A 14,748-nucleotide genomic window follows, 5' to 3' on the forward strand; every position below is an offset into this window, starting at 1 on the left:
CCCGTGGCGGGCGGGGACCCCAACCAGACCATCCAGGTGAGCGCGGGCCGGGGCTGGGTCGCCGCCGGGCGGGCGGGGTGGCGAGGACGCCGTCGCGGGATGCGGGCGCCGGGACGGACTTGGCGAGGAATGCCAAGGTACGGACCGAAGCCCGCGCGTCCCGTCCCGACGCCCAGGTTCCGCATTTCGGGAAACGGAAGGGGCCAGAGAAGTGCGCGTCCCCGGGCGGCGGTGGCAGGGCGGGAAGGGGGCTGGTGCCCAGTCCCTGGCGGCCCCGAGTCTTGGGATCCCGGCGAGGGCGGGGCTTGGCCTCCACCGCGGCTGCCCGTGGGGAGGGGGCGGACCCGCTCTACCTTCCCCCGGGACAGGCTGGAACCTGCCGGCGCGGATGGGACTGGGATGCCGGCGGGAGGGTCGGGGTTCCTAGAGTTTGGGGCCAGATACTGGAGGCTCTCACTGCCCACAGTAGGGGGTTGAAGTCTTTCCCTCTGGGGATCTAGGGACTTGGTGGGACCCTCAAGATGTGTGTGTGTGTGTGGGGGGGCAAACAATGGTATTTTTAATTGGGGTTGGGAACACAGGTGCAAACCCTGGGCGGCATCTCTGCCCCACAGGTGGTGGGTATGTCGGCTTCAGTCTCCTTGAGGAGATGGGGTTTAAACCCCCGGAAGCCCTCCGGGAGGCATGCCCACCCAAGCCATGAGTCTAGGCGGGGACCGGGGTAGGTGGCACCAGCTGGCACGGACCCTGACCAAGAAGTTAGGGCTGTGAAGACTCTCCGGACTTAGATTGAGGGTGGGATCCTGTGAGGCCCCTTGGCCACCCTTGGAGGGGGTAGGGTCTGCTGCAGGGGCTCCTTGACACCCCATACTAGGCCTGGCTTCCCACCCCTGCTGAACCTGAGGGAGAGTGGGGGCCCCAAGGCGGCTGTAACCTGAGTCACCACAGTCCTGGTAGAAGAGGCAGGGGGAGGGGAGGAGGGCAGTTAGGGGTGGATTAGCTAGGGTGGGTGATGAATGGAGGAGCCTCAGCTGGGCCCCTGCCTGCCTGCTCACTGCCCTAGGCCCTCCCCTGGAGGGAGGAGCTGAGAGGGGGCGCAGGTGCCGCGGAACCACCCCTAGGGCTCCTGGGCTCCTGGGCTCACCTGTGTGCTCTCACCTGTGCCCAGCACAGCTGACATAAGGGGTGTCAAGTCCACGTTTGAGATTGATAAACTGAGGCCCAGAGAGCAGTACTGTGGACACCTGCTGAAAGCCCCGCAGCCAGGCCAGCACCTGGTGCGGGTGAGTGGTGAGACGTGTCCCTGCCGCAGGCCCTTGGCACATCTGGTTGTTATCCGAGGGGCTGGGTGGCAGGAAGGAGCTTGTGTGGGGATCTCCAGAGCTGCCCCAGGGGGCCCGGCTGAGCCCTCGATGCCCCCGTTCCCGGCTCATCCGGGCCCCCTCAGAGATCCTCGCGGCTGCAGGGATCCCTGGCCTTTGATGCTCCCTTGCTGTGCTTAAAGGAGCAGCCCGGGGGCCCTGGTCAAAGCCCCCCTTCCTCTGCTGCTTCTTAGCTGTGCGCTTTCTCTCCCTGGGCCTCAGGCTTCTCATCTGCAAAATGGGTATGAGGGCCTGCCAAGCCCGAGGTTGTGAGCGTGGGCTGAGGAGCCTGGGGAGCCATGGGTTACAGAGCGACCTTAGCGACCATGGACACACATGGTGTCACGTTCGAGGGAGCAGACCCCGAGTGAGCCCTGGCAGTCCTGTCCCCACAGCTTGTGGTCTGGCAAGAGATTGGCGGAAGCTTCCCTTTGAGCGTCTGGAGCACAGGTTAGCACCCCTGGTCCGAGGCTGCCAGGTGTGCTAGGAAGATCCGTTGCCCGAGTGATACAAGCTGCGCGGCCATGTGGCCTTGGCGGAATCCCTGGCCTGGCCGGTGCTTCTGCCCTCTCCTCTAGCTGCATGGGCCTGCTCGCTGCCCCGGCCTTCAAATGGGCTGGTGGGAGGGCCTTGCCTGCAGGCCCGGTCTGGAGCCCAGCGGCTGGGGGCAGGAGGTGCCGGGGAGGTGACACCCACCTTCTCCTGATCCCAAGAGCTCAGTCTTGTGCTCACATGGGCATTGGGCCACAGGATGTGGGGCCCGAGCATGGGGACTGGCAGCTCCCAGGGCCCCTGGAAGAGATGGGACAGAAGCTAGTGGGCCTGGGGTGAGGCCCGCTGGCGTTTGGGCGAGGTGGCCCTGTGGGCAGCTGGAGCAGGCAGAGAGCGACTGGGGCATTCCAGCCCTGTGGCCTCAGGTGGGCATTGCAGGAATTCCGGGTTGGCCCTGGGCCCCACAGGGGAAGTTGGGGGCTCAGCTGCCAGCATGGTGACTCACGGGGAGGGGACGTCCTTATCGTGGCTCCCTGTTTCCTCACTGTTCCTGGCAGGACCCTCTGCAGCAAAGGGTGGAGGGAGCTTGGTTTCCCCAGCACTGTCCACTGTGAGCCAACGTCAGGGAGACAGGCCGGCGGGAGGCCCATGTCACTGAGAGGTGCCCACTATAGCCTTCGGGGACTAGAGTCACCTCTGTTTGACTTTCTAGGTGGGCCTGAACAGAAAGTTTCCTGGGCGCCCTTGACCCAGCTTCCTCCTGGGCTTGGTTGGGGGGGGTGTCTGACCACAGGCAGCCTTTTCTGGAAGACTCACCAACCCGGCCAGGGGGCCCTGTCCACCTCCTCTAAGAAGGCTCCTACCACCCTCAGCCCCACCAGGCCCCTGATGCCTTACACCTATGTTTGTGGTGCTTTCAGTGATCCCTTGGGCCCCCTCCTCTGTTTACCCACTGGGAGCTCCCACCGGCCCTGGGAGCCAGAGCCCTGGCTTCTAGTTTGGGGGGTCCCCATTTGAGCTGGGCAGTAGAACTTTTCTGAGCGTCCCCTATTGCTCTGGTCCCTAGGTGTGGCAGCCCCGGGGTGGGCCCCGAGGCACAGGAAAGAACGAAGCAGTGGTCCCCCATCCACTGAGCTCTGGGCCCCCTGGGGGGCAGTAAACAGAGACTCACTGGCAGCCAGAGAATTTCAGGTATCTGTGATAGGATAAAGAAAGCAGGGCAATGCATGGGGGTCAGCAGGTTAGCTGCTTGGGTGGTCTGGAGCTCTGGGCCCCTGTGGAGGAGGGGACATGAGAGCTGAGAGGGGACAAGAGATGAGAGCCCAGGGCCCGCCGGCTGGAGCAAGGTCTGAGACAGGGTGGCCCGGAGCACCTAGCACAAGGGGTCCAGGGAGCCTGCTGGGTGGGAGGTAGGGTGCCCAGGTCCGGTGCATTTGATCTCACCGGCCCAAGCCCACAGCGGAAGCGTGGGGGCAGACTCGCGTTTGTGAGGCTTGGGGGCTCTCTGAAGCTGCCAGGCCTGGGAGTGGGGGAGCAAGGGATCTCCCACGCTCCCACCTCCAGCTCCTAGGACAAGGTCTGGCCCCCTGGGAGGTTGGGAGGGGTGGGGCAGCCACATTTCCCAGACACAGCCCCTGGGGCCTCAGTCAATGCCAAGTCCCAGAGGGCTGCCTTTGTGTGCAGAGGGATGGCAGGTCTGGTTTCCTCCGGGGTGGGGGTTGGGCCTCTCCTCGGCCAGCGGCCAGGGCCCAGCTCTGCCCCCCGCCCTCCACACCCCAGGCTCCCAGCACCTGCTGCTCCCTGACAGGGACGCCTCTGTCCCCCCAGAGGACGGGCCCCCAGCAGGTGGCCGGGCCGTGACAGAAGCAGCCGCCAGGCCCCATGTGGGATCTGTTCATCTTGCCGTGCCCAAGGCAGGTGCCAGCGTTACCCCACTCTTCGGATGGGGACACTGAGGCTCATGGTGCCGTGACTTGGCCTGGTCCCAGGGCTCGGAAGCGGCAGAGCTAGGAGGTCCAGGCCTCGCCTGGCGGTGCCCACATGCCTCCAGTCTGGGGCCTCTCCCTGCATGCTGCCGGAATGACTTAATTCTGTCTCTCTGGAGACCCTAATCCAGGCTCTGGGTGAGAGCCTGACGGGAGGGTTGGGGGAGGGGCCCGAGGAGCTAGGGAGGCGGTTCAGCTACCCGGTGTCCTAGCCACCTGGACCCCTCCCTGCCCTGATGCTCCTGGGCCTTCCGTCTGGGATCTGTGACTTCCCCTAGACCAGCTCTCTTTCCCCCTCGGCTCCAGTTCCATTGGCCTTTGTGTCCCCTGCTCCCTGCTTCCTCCCAGCCCCGGGCCCTGCGTGGGTTACCCCTCCGTCTGGAGCACACCCTGCGCTTGCAGTGTAGGCCTCAGACGCCACCTCTTCAGAGAGGCCCACAGGGATTCTCCCACCCGGAAAGAGCGTATTCTTCTCCTTCCCCCATCTCTGTTTCTTCCGTGAGGGTGTGACCATCTCTCCCAGGAGCTGTACCCCCAAATCCAGAACACAGTAGGCATGAATACGTGCTTGCTGAGCAAACGGGAACGGAGGGCGGGGGTCGGCAGGTCCGGGATGTGCTGGGTGGGAGGGTGACCGGAAGGGCGGGGTGCCAGCCCCTCTCGGCCATCTGACCACGCCCTCCCCCACAGGGCCAGTACTGTGACATCTGCACGGCTGCCAACAGCAACAGGGCGCACCCCGTGAGCAACGCCATCGACGGCACAGAGCGCTGGTGGCAGAGCCCACCGCTGTCCCGGGGACTAGAGTACAACGAGGTCAACGTCACCCTGGACCTGGGCCAGGTAAGGGTCCCCCGCCTCTGCAGAGGTGGCCATGGGCCCGTGTGGCAGGCCCAGCCCGGACAGAGGTGTGGCCGTCAGCACCCCTGCTGCACCCAGTGGGAAAGGAGGGCGGGAGGGGGCTTCCCAGAGGTCACAGTTAGGGTCAGGGGACAGCTTGGAGGCTGGCCCAGATGCTGGGAGGCTCTGGTGTTTACTTGGAGGAATTCCTTTGCCTGGAGCCTGGCGCTGCCTGGCGGCTGTGGGAGGGGCCCTGGGAGCGTGGAGGCAGCGCTGGAAGTGGACATTCCTGGCATACCTGTGCCTTGGCGGCCACCTTGGGGTCAGGTGCTTCTGCTCGGATCACAGCTCTGTGCTCTCTTTGGCCTTTGAAGCCCTGGCGCAGGGGGAAGGGGGACAGGCATTTCTCAGTGACCCATGAGCCCCGCTTGTGGGATCTGGGTGGGGTCGGGCTCCCACAGGCTCTGTCCTGCTCCGTGGGGGACTTTGCCAGTGCCTGGCCTCGGTGACCCGGCTGTGAGATGGGCCAACAGGCCTGTTGCCCCTGAAGCTGTGGTGGGGGCGGGTAGACGAGGCTGAGCCTGGAAGCGACCAACACTGGGCCTGCCTGGGGTCCTGGCTACAAGGTTGGTCCTGCCGAAACCCTAACTGTTCATAGTGGTTGGTTTTGCCACCGTCCTGGGGTGCGACCTGGTGGGTGTCTGCTCCTTGCTGAACCCCGGTCCTGCTGTCTTCCTGATGGTGTTAGGAAAGGTGGGGAAGTGGTCGAATGGCAGGTCCCGGGGGCAGACTTGGGGTACTCTGTTGGGGTTCCTCCTGCCTCCAGCCTGGAGGCCTGCAGGCCTGGCCGAGGGGAAGGTGAGCCGTGAGGGGAGTGGGTTCAGGTCCCAACAAGCGCCTAGAATTCCCAGTAGTGGAGGATTAGCTGTTATGCCCCAGGGAGAAGCAGCCAACGTGCAGGGGGAAGGAGCTGGGCTGGGGTGGGGTGGACTGGGGAGGGGGCTCCCCTGAACGGGCTCCTTGCCTGTGGTGGTGTTAGCCGGTCCACTTCCCTTCAGTTCACTGGGTTCTGGTCACATCTGTGCTCTCCTGTGCCCTGGAGGGAGTCTGGGAGGGGCGTCAGGAGCCCTGTAGGGCCCTGGGGTCCTCCTCTCTCTCGCACTGCTGTGGGGGACCTGTGGGAGGGAACTTGTGCTGAGCTGGTGGGTTCTTCCTGCCTCCCCTCCTCCTCTGTGGGGCAGACCTGGAGGGGGGGCGGGCCCCTTAGCTGGGTGCACGCATGGCAACGCCGGGGTGGCTGCAGAGCAGGGGCCCGAGGCCCATCTGAGTGGGGCGGAGGACGGGCTCGGATGGTGCTCTGCCCCACACCCCGCGGCTCTGCCCCCTTTGGGCTCTGTGGCCCCTGGGCCTCCGCATCTGTGAAATGGGCCAGAGTTGACGAGGCTGGCGGTGCACTGGCTTTGTGCACTGGTTCCAGGCCAGCGAGAGGGTGTCACTGCTTGTCCCGACTCTCCAGACCTCGGTTTGCCCAACTGTGAAATGACACGGAGGGAAACGAGTCCTTTCCAGCTGTGTTTGGAGGGAGAGTGACTTACCCATCCATAGAGCCGCACTCCTCTCTCTCTCTCTCCCCCAGCCTTCCTTCCTTTTTTCCACCCACCCACCCACCGACCCCTGATGTCTCTTTCCACCCTCCCTCCCACCCTCCCTCCTTCCCCTTTACCGCCTGCAGACAGATCCACCTGAGCCCCGGTCTTGGTTTGGCTGAGGGGCTGCCAGCTTGGATTGGGGTGGGGGGAGGACATGTTCTGCCCGCTAGTGTGCTTTGGAGTCGGGCAGCGCCAGTGGACCTGGTTTCTAGCATTATGGGTGAGAGAAATCTCTTTCCTGGGCATGTTTCCCCCCGAGATGGGATCCCAGAAGAGATTCCCGCGCTCACCACCACTCTTGGAACAGAAGCTTGTTGTCTCTTTCTCCCTAAGCCACCAAGTGGTGACTGAGTCCCTTTGGGTGCTGCTGCTGGCTGGGGCCCTGGCATCGGTGCCCCCTCAGGCGGCAGGGGAGCCCCACGTAGGGTAGAAGGAGTAGCAGTGACGGCTCTGGAGGGTAGAGGCTGCAGGGGCTGGAGCACCAGGGGACAAGTTTGGGAGCCTAGAATGTGGTCCTAGCAGTGACCTGGGGTCTGAACTCTCAAGGCCCCCTTGTCTGTTGAGGTCCTGAGGGTGTCCCCAGGGCAAGACCCTCGGAGCCCACTCCCTGGCACAGGTGGGGTGTCAGGCTGAGCCAGAGCGTCCTGGCCAAGCTCGCACAGCCCAAGGGCTGTGTACCGGGTTTTCCCACTTTGGGACTAGGCAGTCCTTGGAGGCATGGGTCCTGGGGTGGGGCTGGGCTTCCATGAGGAAGCCAGGCTGAGCGGGCAGTGGGTCTGGGCACACCCCCTGTGGCGGGCTGCCAGCAGCCTTTGTATCTGGAGCGGATACCCTGGGAAGGGGGAGGAGGCAGCTGGCGCTGGGCATCAGGAGGCCTTCCTGCCCCCAGGAGAGCTGAGAAAGGGGGAAGCTCCCGGCTCATGCCTGCAGGGCAGGCACGGAGCTGGTGGGGCGTGGTCCTGCAGTGTCCGTCTGTCTGGGGGCATGGGAGCCCCATGGGGCCTCCGTGAGCCTGCCCCCTGTTGCCCTGTCACCTCTCATCCCCTTGTGGTCGTTCCCATCTTACAGCAGGCGGGGGACGGTGGGACCTTCTTCCTTCCCGTTTGGCGGATGGAGAAACTGAGGCTCCATGAGTAAAGTCCTGGCTGGGAAGGGCACGGGGAGGCCCAGGCCTTGGCTGCCTGCCTTGCTTGCCTTGTGGACCTTGGCTGGGAACCCTCAGACTTGAGAGAACCAAGCTGTTGGTCTGACGTGGCTGAGCGCCGGGCTCAGAAGTGGGCCTCCTCCGGAGGGGTGCAGGAGGCCTCCACCGCTGGAGGCCTGCCTGGGGGTCCTCCCAGCCTCCTTCCAGCCCGAGGCTCCCCCTTCCCTGTACCCAGGGCAGGGTGGGTGTTGTTTCTGACAGCCGGGCCCAGGCCACACCACAGGGTAGGTCTTGGCTCAGGTGCCCTGCCCTCACTGGGGGTCCTGCCAAGGAGCTGGGCAGAGATAGCTGGGTCTTGCTGTGGGGGGAGACCCCCTCCATATCCAGACATCCCTCTGGGGCCTGCCATGGAGGAGGAACTCTCCCCAGCAATCCCCTCCCTTCCCTGCCTGCTGCAGTCACACTGCCCAGATCCGGCTTCAGGTGGGGAATGCAGGTCCCCTCCCAGCCGTGTTCTTAACTGTGACGGGGCAGGTCAGCCCTGTGTCTCAGCCCCGAGAGGCCAGGAGGAAGGGTGTGGTGGGGTAACGGTGCAGAGGGGGACCTGGGTCCCGCGTCAGGGTGTAGGCTGGGGTCATTGGGTGTGGAGCCAAAAGTGGTGAGGGCTAGAAATGCCAGGGTCGGGAGTCTGTGCCCTCCCTGGGGACAGTGGGGAGACAGGGAGGACACCAGCTGCCACCACCCACCAGATGGGGGTACTGAGGAGCAAAGCTTTACCGCAGCTGCCTACCATTGGTGGGTGAGTCCTCCCTGGGCACTTGGGGAAACTGAGCCAGTGTGGAGTGACCGAGACCCTGGTGCTGGTCTCCGGAGGAGACGTTGGGCTTGGTCAGAGCCCGGCCATGTGGGCTGTGCCTCCTGGGCTGTTTCCTCTCTGAAGGTGGGGATGACAACATCTGCGTGTGGGCTTAGGGCCCCAGCACACACTGGCTGCTCCGGCTGTTAGAATCCCGGGCAGCTCTGCCCTGCCCGCCCCAGGTCCGGGCAGCATGCCCTCCGAGGCCGGCCGGCTCGGGGCTCCCTGGTCCCAGTGTGCCTGCTGGGCTGCCAGCTCATGAGGCTGCGGCCTCTGGCCCGGCTGGGCACTCCGCCACATGGGACTGTCAGCGGGGTTGTTCAAGGGAAGTGGCAGGAAGTATGGCCGAGGCTGGCCAGGCTCTGGTTACGGAGCCCCGCAGCTGGGACAGGTGCGGGGCTGGACTGGACGTGGGCCCTTGAGCTGGGCTCCCTGGGGGAGGACACTGGGGGGTCCTGCTGGCATCCCTGGGGTAGACACCCCCTTCTCCAGTACGGGCCCCACATCTCCTCATGACAGTGAGCGGACCCTTTGCTCAGAGGACGTGGGGCCGGAGAGGCTGCCCACACCCAGACCTGGGGGCCGTTTGTCGCCAGCCCTGTGCATCTGTCTCATTGCTAACACACTTGCCCGCGGCTGTCCCGGCACACACACATCTCCCCGCCACGTCCTGTGTCTCCCCCCAGAACCTGGCAGCCCCCAAAACCTCCTGTTCTCTGTGTTTAAACAAACCCCTCGCATCGGTCTCCAGCCGTACCACTCACTGAGACTAAACTATTTAGGTTTGGGGGCTCCCCGGGATAAACTACTTCCTGTGGCCCATGATTGACCATCTGGCCTGACCCGGGCCAGGCTGCAGGGAGGAGGGGACGTGGCAGGGAGCTCTGGGCCAGGGACCCGAGACAGCCCGTGGTGGTGGGGGTCTTGGAATAGCCCCAGGCCCAGCTCTGGGAGGTGCCAGCCATGCGGGACATTCGCCCTGGCGGGCTCCTTCTCACCTGTCCAAGGCCCTCCCGCCCCGCAGTCCCCGAAGGTCTCCCCTGCTGTTCTGCACGCCTGTGCACGGGGGCCCAACCAGCAGCGCGAGGCCCTGCAGCCGCCGTGGAGCCTCTGCTTTTCCGTGTTCCGCTCCCCTGCAGGCACTGGCTTTCTACCCCCTGCCCCTCCTGGAACTGTTTTCAGGCCCCCAATCCTGTTGTGTGCATGGCCATGCTTATTTACCCAGCTGGGGGCTCCAGGAGACGCGCTGGCCCTGGCCTGGCTGGCCCCGCTCTGCCATTTGACTTCATTGTTCTGTTTCCAGATGGGCTCTCTGCTGGGAGCCTGGGCAGACCTGGGGGTGCAGTGCCCTGAAGGTGGGCCCCACAGTCTGGGGTGGGGGGGGATCCAGGAGGTCTGGGTGCCCCAGTGCTCACTCCAAGGGGAAGCCCGGACGCCTGGTCTAGGAGGGGCTTCCTGCTTCCTCCTGGCCACAGCCTGGGACCCTGGCCCGTCCTGGGAATCGGCCTGGGGCCCCGCTTCCTGTGGGGCCAGGGCTGAGTCACAGACTGCCTGGTGATTCATGCCGCCCAGCCGAGCGGACTGTGCGGTGGGGAACACAAGGGCCGGCCTGGGTCTTCCTGGCCCCAAGATCGGCCAGGACAGGGGCAGAGTGTGCCAGCCCGGCCCTGCCCTTGGTGATGAGGGTGCCTCAGCCAGAGAGAGGTCGCTGACCAGGTGTCCGCCTCTGTCCCCCTTCCCATCCCTGGGGGCGCCAGAGACCCCCACGTGGGGTCCGTGGCAGCAGTGTTCTTTAGCTCTCCCTGTCCCTGTGTTGTCCAGACCCCGGCCCTGCACGCCAGCCCCACCCCTGCAACATCCCCACCGGGGGCCGCTCACTCCTGCTTGCCCACTTCCAGGGACAGGTGGTGTCTGCTCCGGGCTCTTGAGAGGCGCATTGTCCCAACCCACACCTCTGCTGTGATTGTCTTCCTACTGCTCTGCGTCCCAGGAGGGGAAGTGACGGCCAGGGCCGCACAGCCATGGAAGCCCGGAACCCAGCCCCGGCCTCCTGCCCTGGCCCCAGCCCCCCTCAGGCGGTGGTCACTGGGGCACACAGCCTCCTGGGGAGCCCTGACCCTTCGTGCTCAGGCTGGGCGTTGGGGCCGGGGGTGCGGCAGCTGAGAGGCAGGTCCGGCTGCTGTGCTGGAGACGTGCCTGCCCCCAAAATAGCCAGATTTTTAAAAATAACTCGGGAGGCTTTTGTTTGGTTTTTGCTTTAAAAGACATTTTTTTCCTTCTGCAGAGAACTTTGTAGCAGCGGGAAAGGTCAGCCCTAGTTGGCAGCGGAGCTGGGCAGGCAGGCTGGTGGGGGAGGGCTGAGTCCCGGGAGGCCAGGGGTCTGCTCGTGCTCCCAGGTCCCGTCTAGGGCAGCTCTGGGGTCCTGGCAGCCAGAGCCAGTCGGGGACAGATGGGGAACTCTGGGTGCATGGCTGCCTCCCCTCCAGCCCAGGGCCTTGGGGACAGCTGTCAAGGGCTCCCGTGTGACAGACGAGGTGGCAGACAGACGGAGGCAGGGGTCTTCCTTTAAGCGTGTCCGAGGGTGCCATGCATGGGGGCGGACGCTTGCACGCTGCCCTGGTCCTGCCTGATCAGTGCGTTCGAATCAGTATTTGTGCAAGTGCTCTCAGCTGGGAAAAATGCGACCAGCCGCCGACCTGGGGGAGGGACAGAGCTGGCCAGCGGAGGGTGCAGCCTGGTGGCCTCGCTCAGGGAAAGGCGGGGGTGGGTCCCAGGGGGGCTTGGCGGGAGCCTTCCATTTCCTCGGGCCTTTGATGGGGGCCAAGCTGCTGGCCACCCCCCAAGAGCAGCCTGTGGCCATCTTACACACACCCAGCCCCCCCCCGCCCTTCTTGCCAGGCCCCCCTTCCTCACAGGGACCCCTCCTGGCCTAGGGGCCATTTGAGGCCCCCCCGGGGCTCCCCGGAGCACCTGAGGGTCAGCCAAGGTGTCAGGTTGGGTGTAGGGTCTGTATCCCCAGAGACTGAAGCCCCTCCCCCCAATGGGCAGGGCTGAGTGGGCGATGACGTCAGAGCCTGGCTGTGGGTAAATAAGCCCGTGCCACCCCCCCCCACCGGGAAAGGCGGCTCTTGGCTTGCATTGAGCCTGTCTCTGCAAACTCCAGGCCTTCTGGGAAGGGCAGGACTGAGAACGGGCGTGTCTCAGGGGCCGGGACCCCCCCCCATTCTAAGCAACCTGTGCCCACCTTCCCTCATGGGATCAGCACAGTCGGCTCAGGTTGATGGGGTGGGGGGGTTGACTGGGGGCCTCAGGCAGCCCTGGAGGGGCCCCTTCCCCGTCCTGTGTGGCCCCTGTGCTCTGGGCCCAGCACAGCGGGTCTGTGGCAGCAGGTGCTGGAGAGGACCTGCTCCCGGGGCTGGGGGGGCCCTGCTGAGGGTGCGGGGGGTGGCCTGGAGCGTGACGTCACCCATGAGACTGGTGCACAGTTCAGTGCCTACCTGGGATGCCCTTGGGAGGGGGCCTGGGCTGGGGGTGTGGGCTCCCATCCCAGGCCCCCAAGGGGATGTCTGCCAGCTGTGTCTGCCCTTGTCTGGGACCTCCCACTCCTCTTGAGCACCTGGCCCTCCCAGTGCAGACTGGGGGTGTCCCGAGTCCCACTGCCTTCCCTGCCCGGGTCTCCTTGGAGCCCAGACTTACCCTGGACAACGGTCCCGCCTGCTTAGTTGTCCCTCTGGCTTTGAGGCATAGGGCTGGGGGAGCGCCGCAGGGCCTGGAAGCCTCCGTCTGTTCCCTGCCCCCCCCCCCCCCCCCCCCCCCCCGCCGTGCCCATCACTAAGGAGGCGGAGGCGGGGGTGGTGCTCGGACGCCGCCCCCAGAAGTGTGTGTGCAGGGGCGCAGCAGACATGCACGGCTGGGCGTGTGAGGGTGGGCCTCTCCGCCGGCCGCCCTCTGAGGGATCCTGGTGGCCCAGCCTCATCCTCCAGGCCCCGGGCTGGGCGGGCGCTTGTGCCTGAGCTCACAGGCTGTTCTCAGTGCCCTGGAGCCCTTTCCTGGGAACTGTGGCCCAGGGCTGGGGGCTCTGGGCGCTGGTGTGGGGACCCCTTGCCACGTGCTACGTCCCCGGGGAGCTGCAGCGAGAGCCCAACTCTACAACCTGGAAGGGTCCTCTGGCCTCTGGGGGGCAGCTGCTTCTTGGAAAGGGCCCTTAGGTACCCCTCCCCACGTGTCTGTACCACCAGCACCTCTGAGCCAGTGTGGATGGGCCAGTCAGGAGGGCTTCCCTGAGGAGGTGTCCATGGTGCCCTGTGGAGGCTGTGGCAGATGGGGCTGGGGGGCCAGGGCTCAGGCCTGCTAGGTTGCGGGGCCGGGGGGCAGTCAACGGGGGGGGGAACCCCAGCAAGCCCCCAGGGGCACAAGACATAAGGGCATCCAGGGATGCTGACCTCTGGTCAGGAAGAGGTGAGAGACAGGCATGAACACTCCCTGGGAGTGAGGTTGTGCTGGGACCAGGGACAGAGCAGGACAGGTGGGTCTGGGCTGGGGTTTGAGGGGTTCTTAGAACAGCTTCTCCCTTCCCCCCGTCCCAGTGCCGCCCTGACCTGCCCAGGGCTCCATGAAACTCCAGCCCCCAGCTTCTGGGCTGCCGGGTTCTCCCTGGCCCAGCCCTCAGAGGGCTCATTCCCCAGTCTGCCTACCCCACTGGGGCCTCCTGGTGAGGGCAGGGGCCTGTCCCCGGGGCCTCAGTGGCCATGGGCTGGTCAGTGGGAGAGGGAGCAGGTCCTGCGTCCGCCCTGAGAATGATGAGGGGGTGACCGGGGTGAGACTGGGACAGGGGCCCCATCCTGGTCGTTGCCAGCTGTTTGAAGAGTCCAGGCTCACGTGGGAGTGGGGGCTGCTGTCTGGCCACCCGCCCAGGCCGCTCACCAGAGCTTCAGGGACCATGGAATGAACTCCCGTCTTGGCCAGACAGCCTCTCTCCCTGGACACTGTGGACAGGCTGCCCCCACGTGCCCCTTCCATCCCAGCGTCCCACAGGCCTGCCTACAGCCTCAGAGCCTGAAGGACCCTTGAGCCTCTGGGGCAGGGATGGAGGGAGGAGCTCAGGGCCCTGAGCCGAGTGGGGGGCCTGGGAGTGTCAACACCTCGCCACCCCACACAGGTCTTCCACGTGGCCTACGTGCTCATCAAGTTCGCCAACTCGCCGCGGCCGGACCTCTGGGTGCTGGAGCGGTCCACGGACTTTGGCCAAACCTACCAGCCATGGCACTTCTTTGCCTGTGAGTTTCCCGGCAGGGGCTGGCGGGGGGCGTCCCCTGGGGTGGGCTGCCGTCACCAGGCTCTCTCAGGGTCCCCGCGGGCCAGGCTGGCCCCCGTGTTCACCTCCCGCACGCGTCTGGGTGTGGGGCCTGAGCTCCCAAAGGCAGATGCGTGTTAAGCAGCTCCTGTCCCTGACGCGGGGCACGGCTGGGCCAGGGCGCTGGTGGCGCCCCTTGGCTCCCTCTCGACCGGCTTCGTGGTCCAGCAGCTCCTGACGTGACAAGGAGAGCTGGTCAGGAGGCACGGTGGCTCCCTAGCCCACCGCGTCCGGTGCCTCCATGGCCGATCACGTTGACGGGGAGCCTGCAATTGGGTGGGCCTTGGTCATGGGTCCCCCAGAACTCCATGGGCGAGAGTGGGGTAGGGCAGTCCTCTAGGGGGCAGATAGAAATGGTCCCCCAAGGACAGGGATGAGGAGGGCCGTCCGGGGGTGGGAGGGTCTCTTGTCTGCACAGAGAGAGAGGCAGGGGTGGTGAAGGCCCGGAGGGGTCAGTCTGTGAGGCGTGGGCAAGTCAGAATTGCCAGGCTCTGGGCTCTGGCAGGGGCCAGCCTGCACCCCGGCCATGCCCACCTGGGGAGGCTCCTCTCTCAGCCACGCGGCTCACTCTTTCTTCAACAAAACCCCGTGGGGTTGGCGGGGTGGCCCGTCGCGGCGCAGCAGTGCTCGAGAGCGTTCCTGGGGCCCCGTGCCTCACCTTCCCGCCCGGTGCCCGCAGCCTCCAAGAGGGACTGCTTGGAGCGGTTCGGGCCGCAGACGCTGGAGCGCATCACACGGGACGACCAGGTCGTGTGCTCCACGGAGTACTCTCGGATCGTGCCCCTGGAGAATGGCGAGGTAGGCCCCGGGGTGGCCCCGTGGGGTTGGCGGGGTGGCCCGTCGCGGCGCAGCAGTGCTCGAGAGCGTTCCTGGGGCCCCGTGCCTCACCTTCCCGCCCGGTGCCCGCAGCCTCCAAGAGGGACTGCTTGGAGCGGTTCGGGCCGCAGACGCTGGAGCGCATCACACGGGACGACCAGGTCGTGTGCTCCACGGAGTACTCTCGGATCGTGCCCCTGGAGAATGGCGAGGTAGGCCCCGGGGCGGCACGGGGGCCGGTCCCCGCTAGGG

General features: G+C 65.7%; 1 protein-coding gene across 1 annotated transcript in view; it reads left to right on the forward strand.

Annotated features, from left to right (window-relative positions):
* The window catches only part of LOC117795740 (laminin subunit alpha-5-like), a 15,444-nt gene that overhangs the window by 439 nt on the left and 257 nt on the right, over window positions 1-14,748 (forward strand). Inside the window, exons 2-6 of the mRNA XM_034641569.1 lie at window positions 3-36; window positions 4,529-4,681; window positions 13,486-13,603; window positions 14,360-14,503; window positions 14,590-14,708. Coding sequence (XP_034497460.1) covers window positions 3-36; window positions 4,529-4,681; window positions 13,486-13,603; window positions 14,360-14,503; window positions 14,590-14,708 — 568 coding nt within the window. The remainder of the gene's footprint in view (window positions 1-2; window positions 37-4,528; window positions 4,682-13,485; window positions 13,604-14,359; window positions 14,504-14,589; window positions 14,709-14,748) is intronic.

The sequence above is a fragment of the Ailuropoda melanoleuca genome, chromosome 13 (assembly GCF_002007445.2).
Source record: "Ailuropoda melanoleuca isolate Jingjing chromosome 13, ASM200744v2, whole genome shotgun sequence".
Classification (NCBI taxonomy): domain Eukaryota; kingdom Metazoa; phylum Chordata; class Mammalia; order Carnivora; family Ursidae; genus Ailuropoda; species Ailuropoda melanoleuca.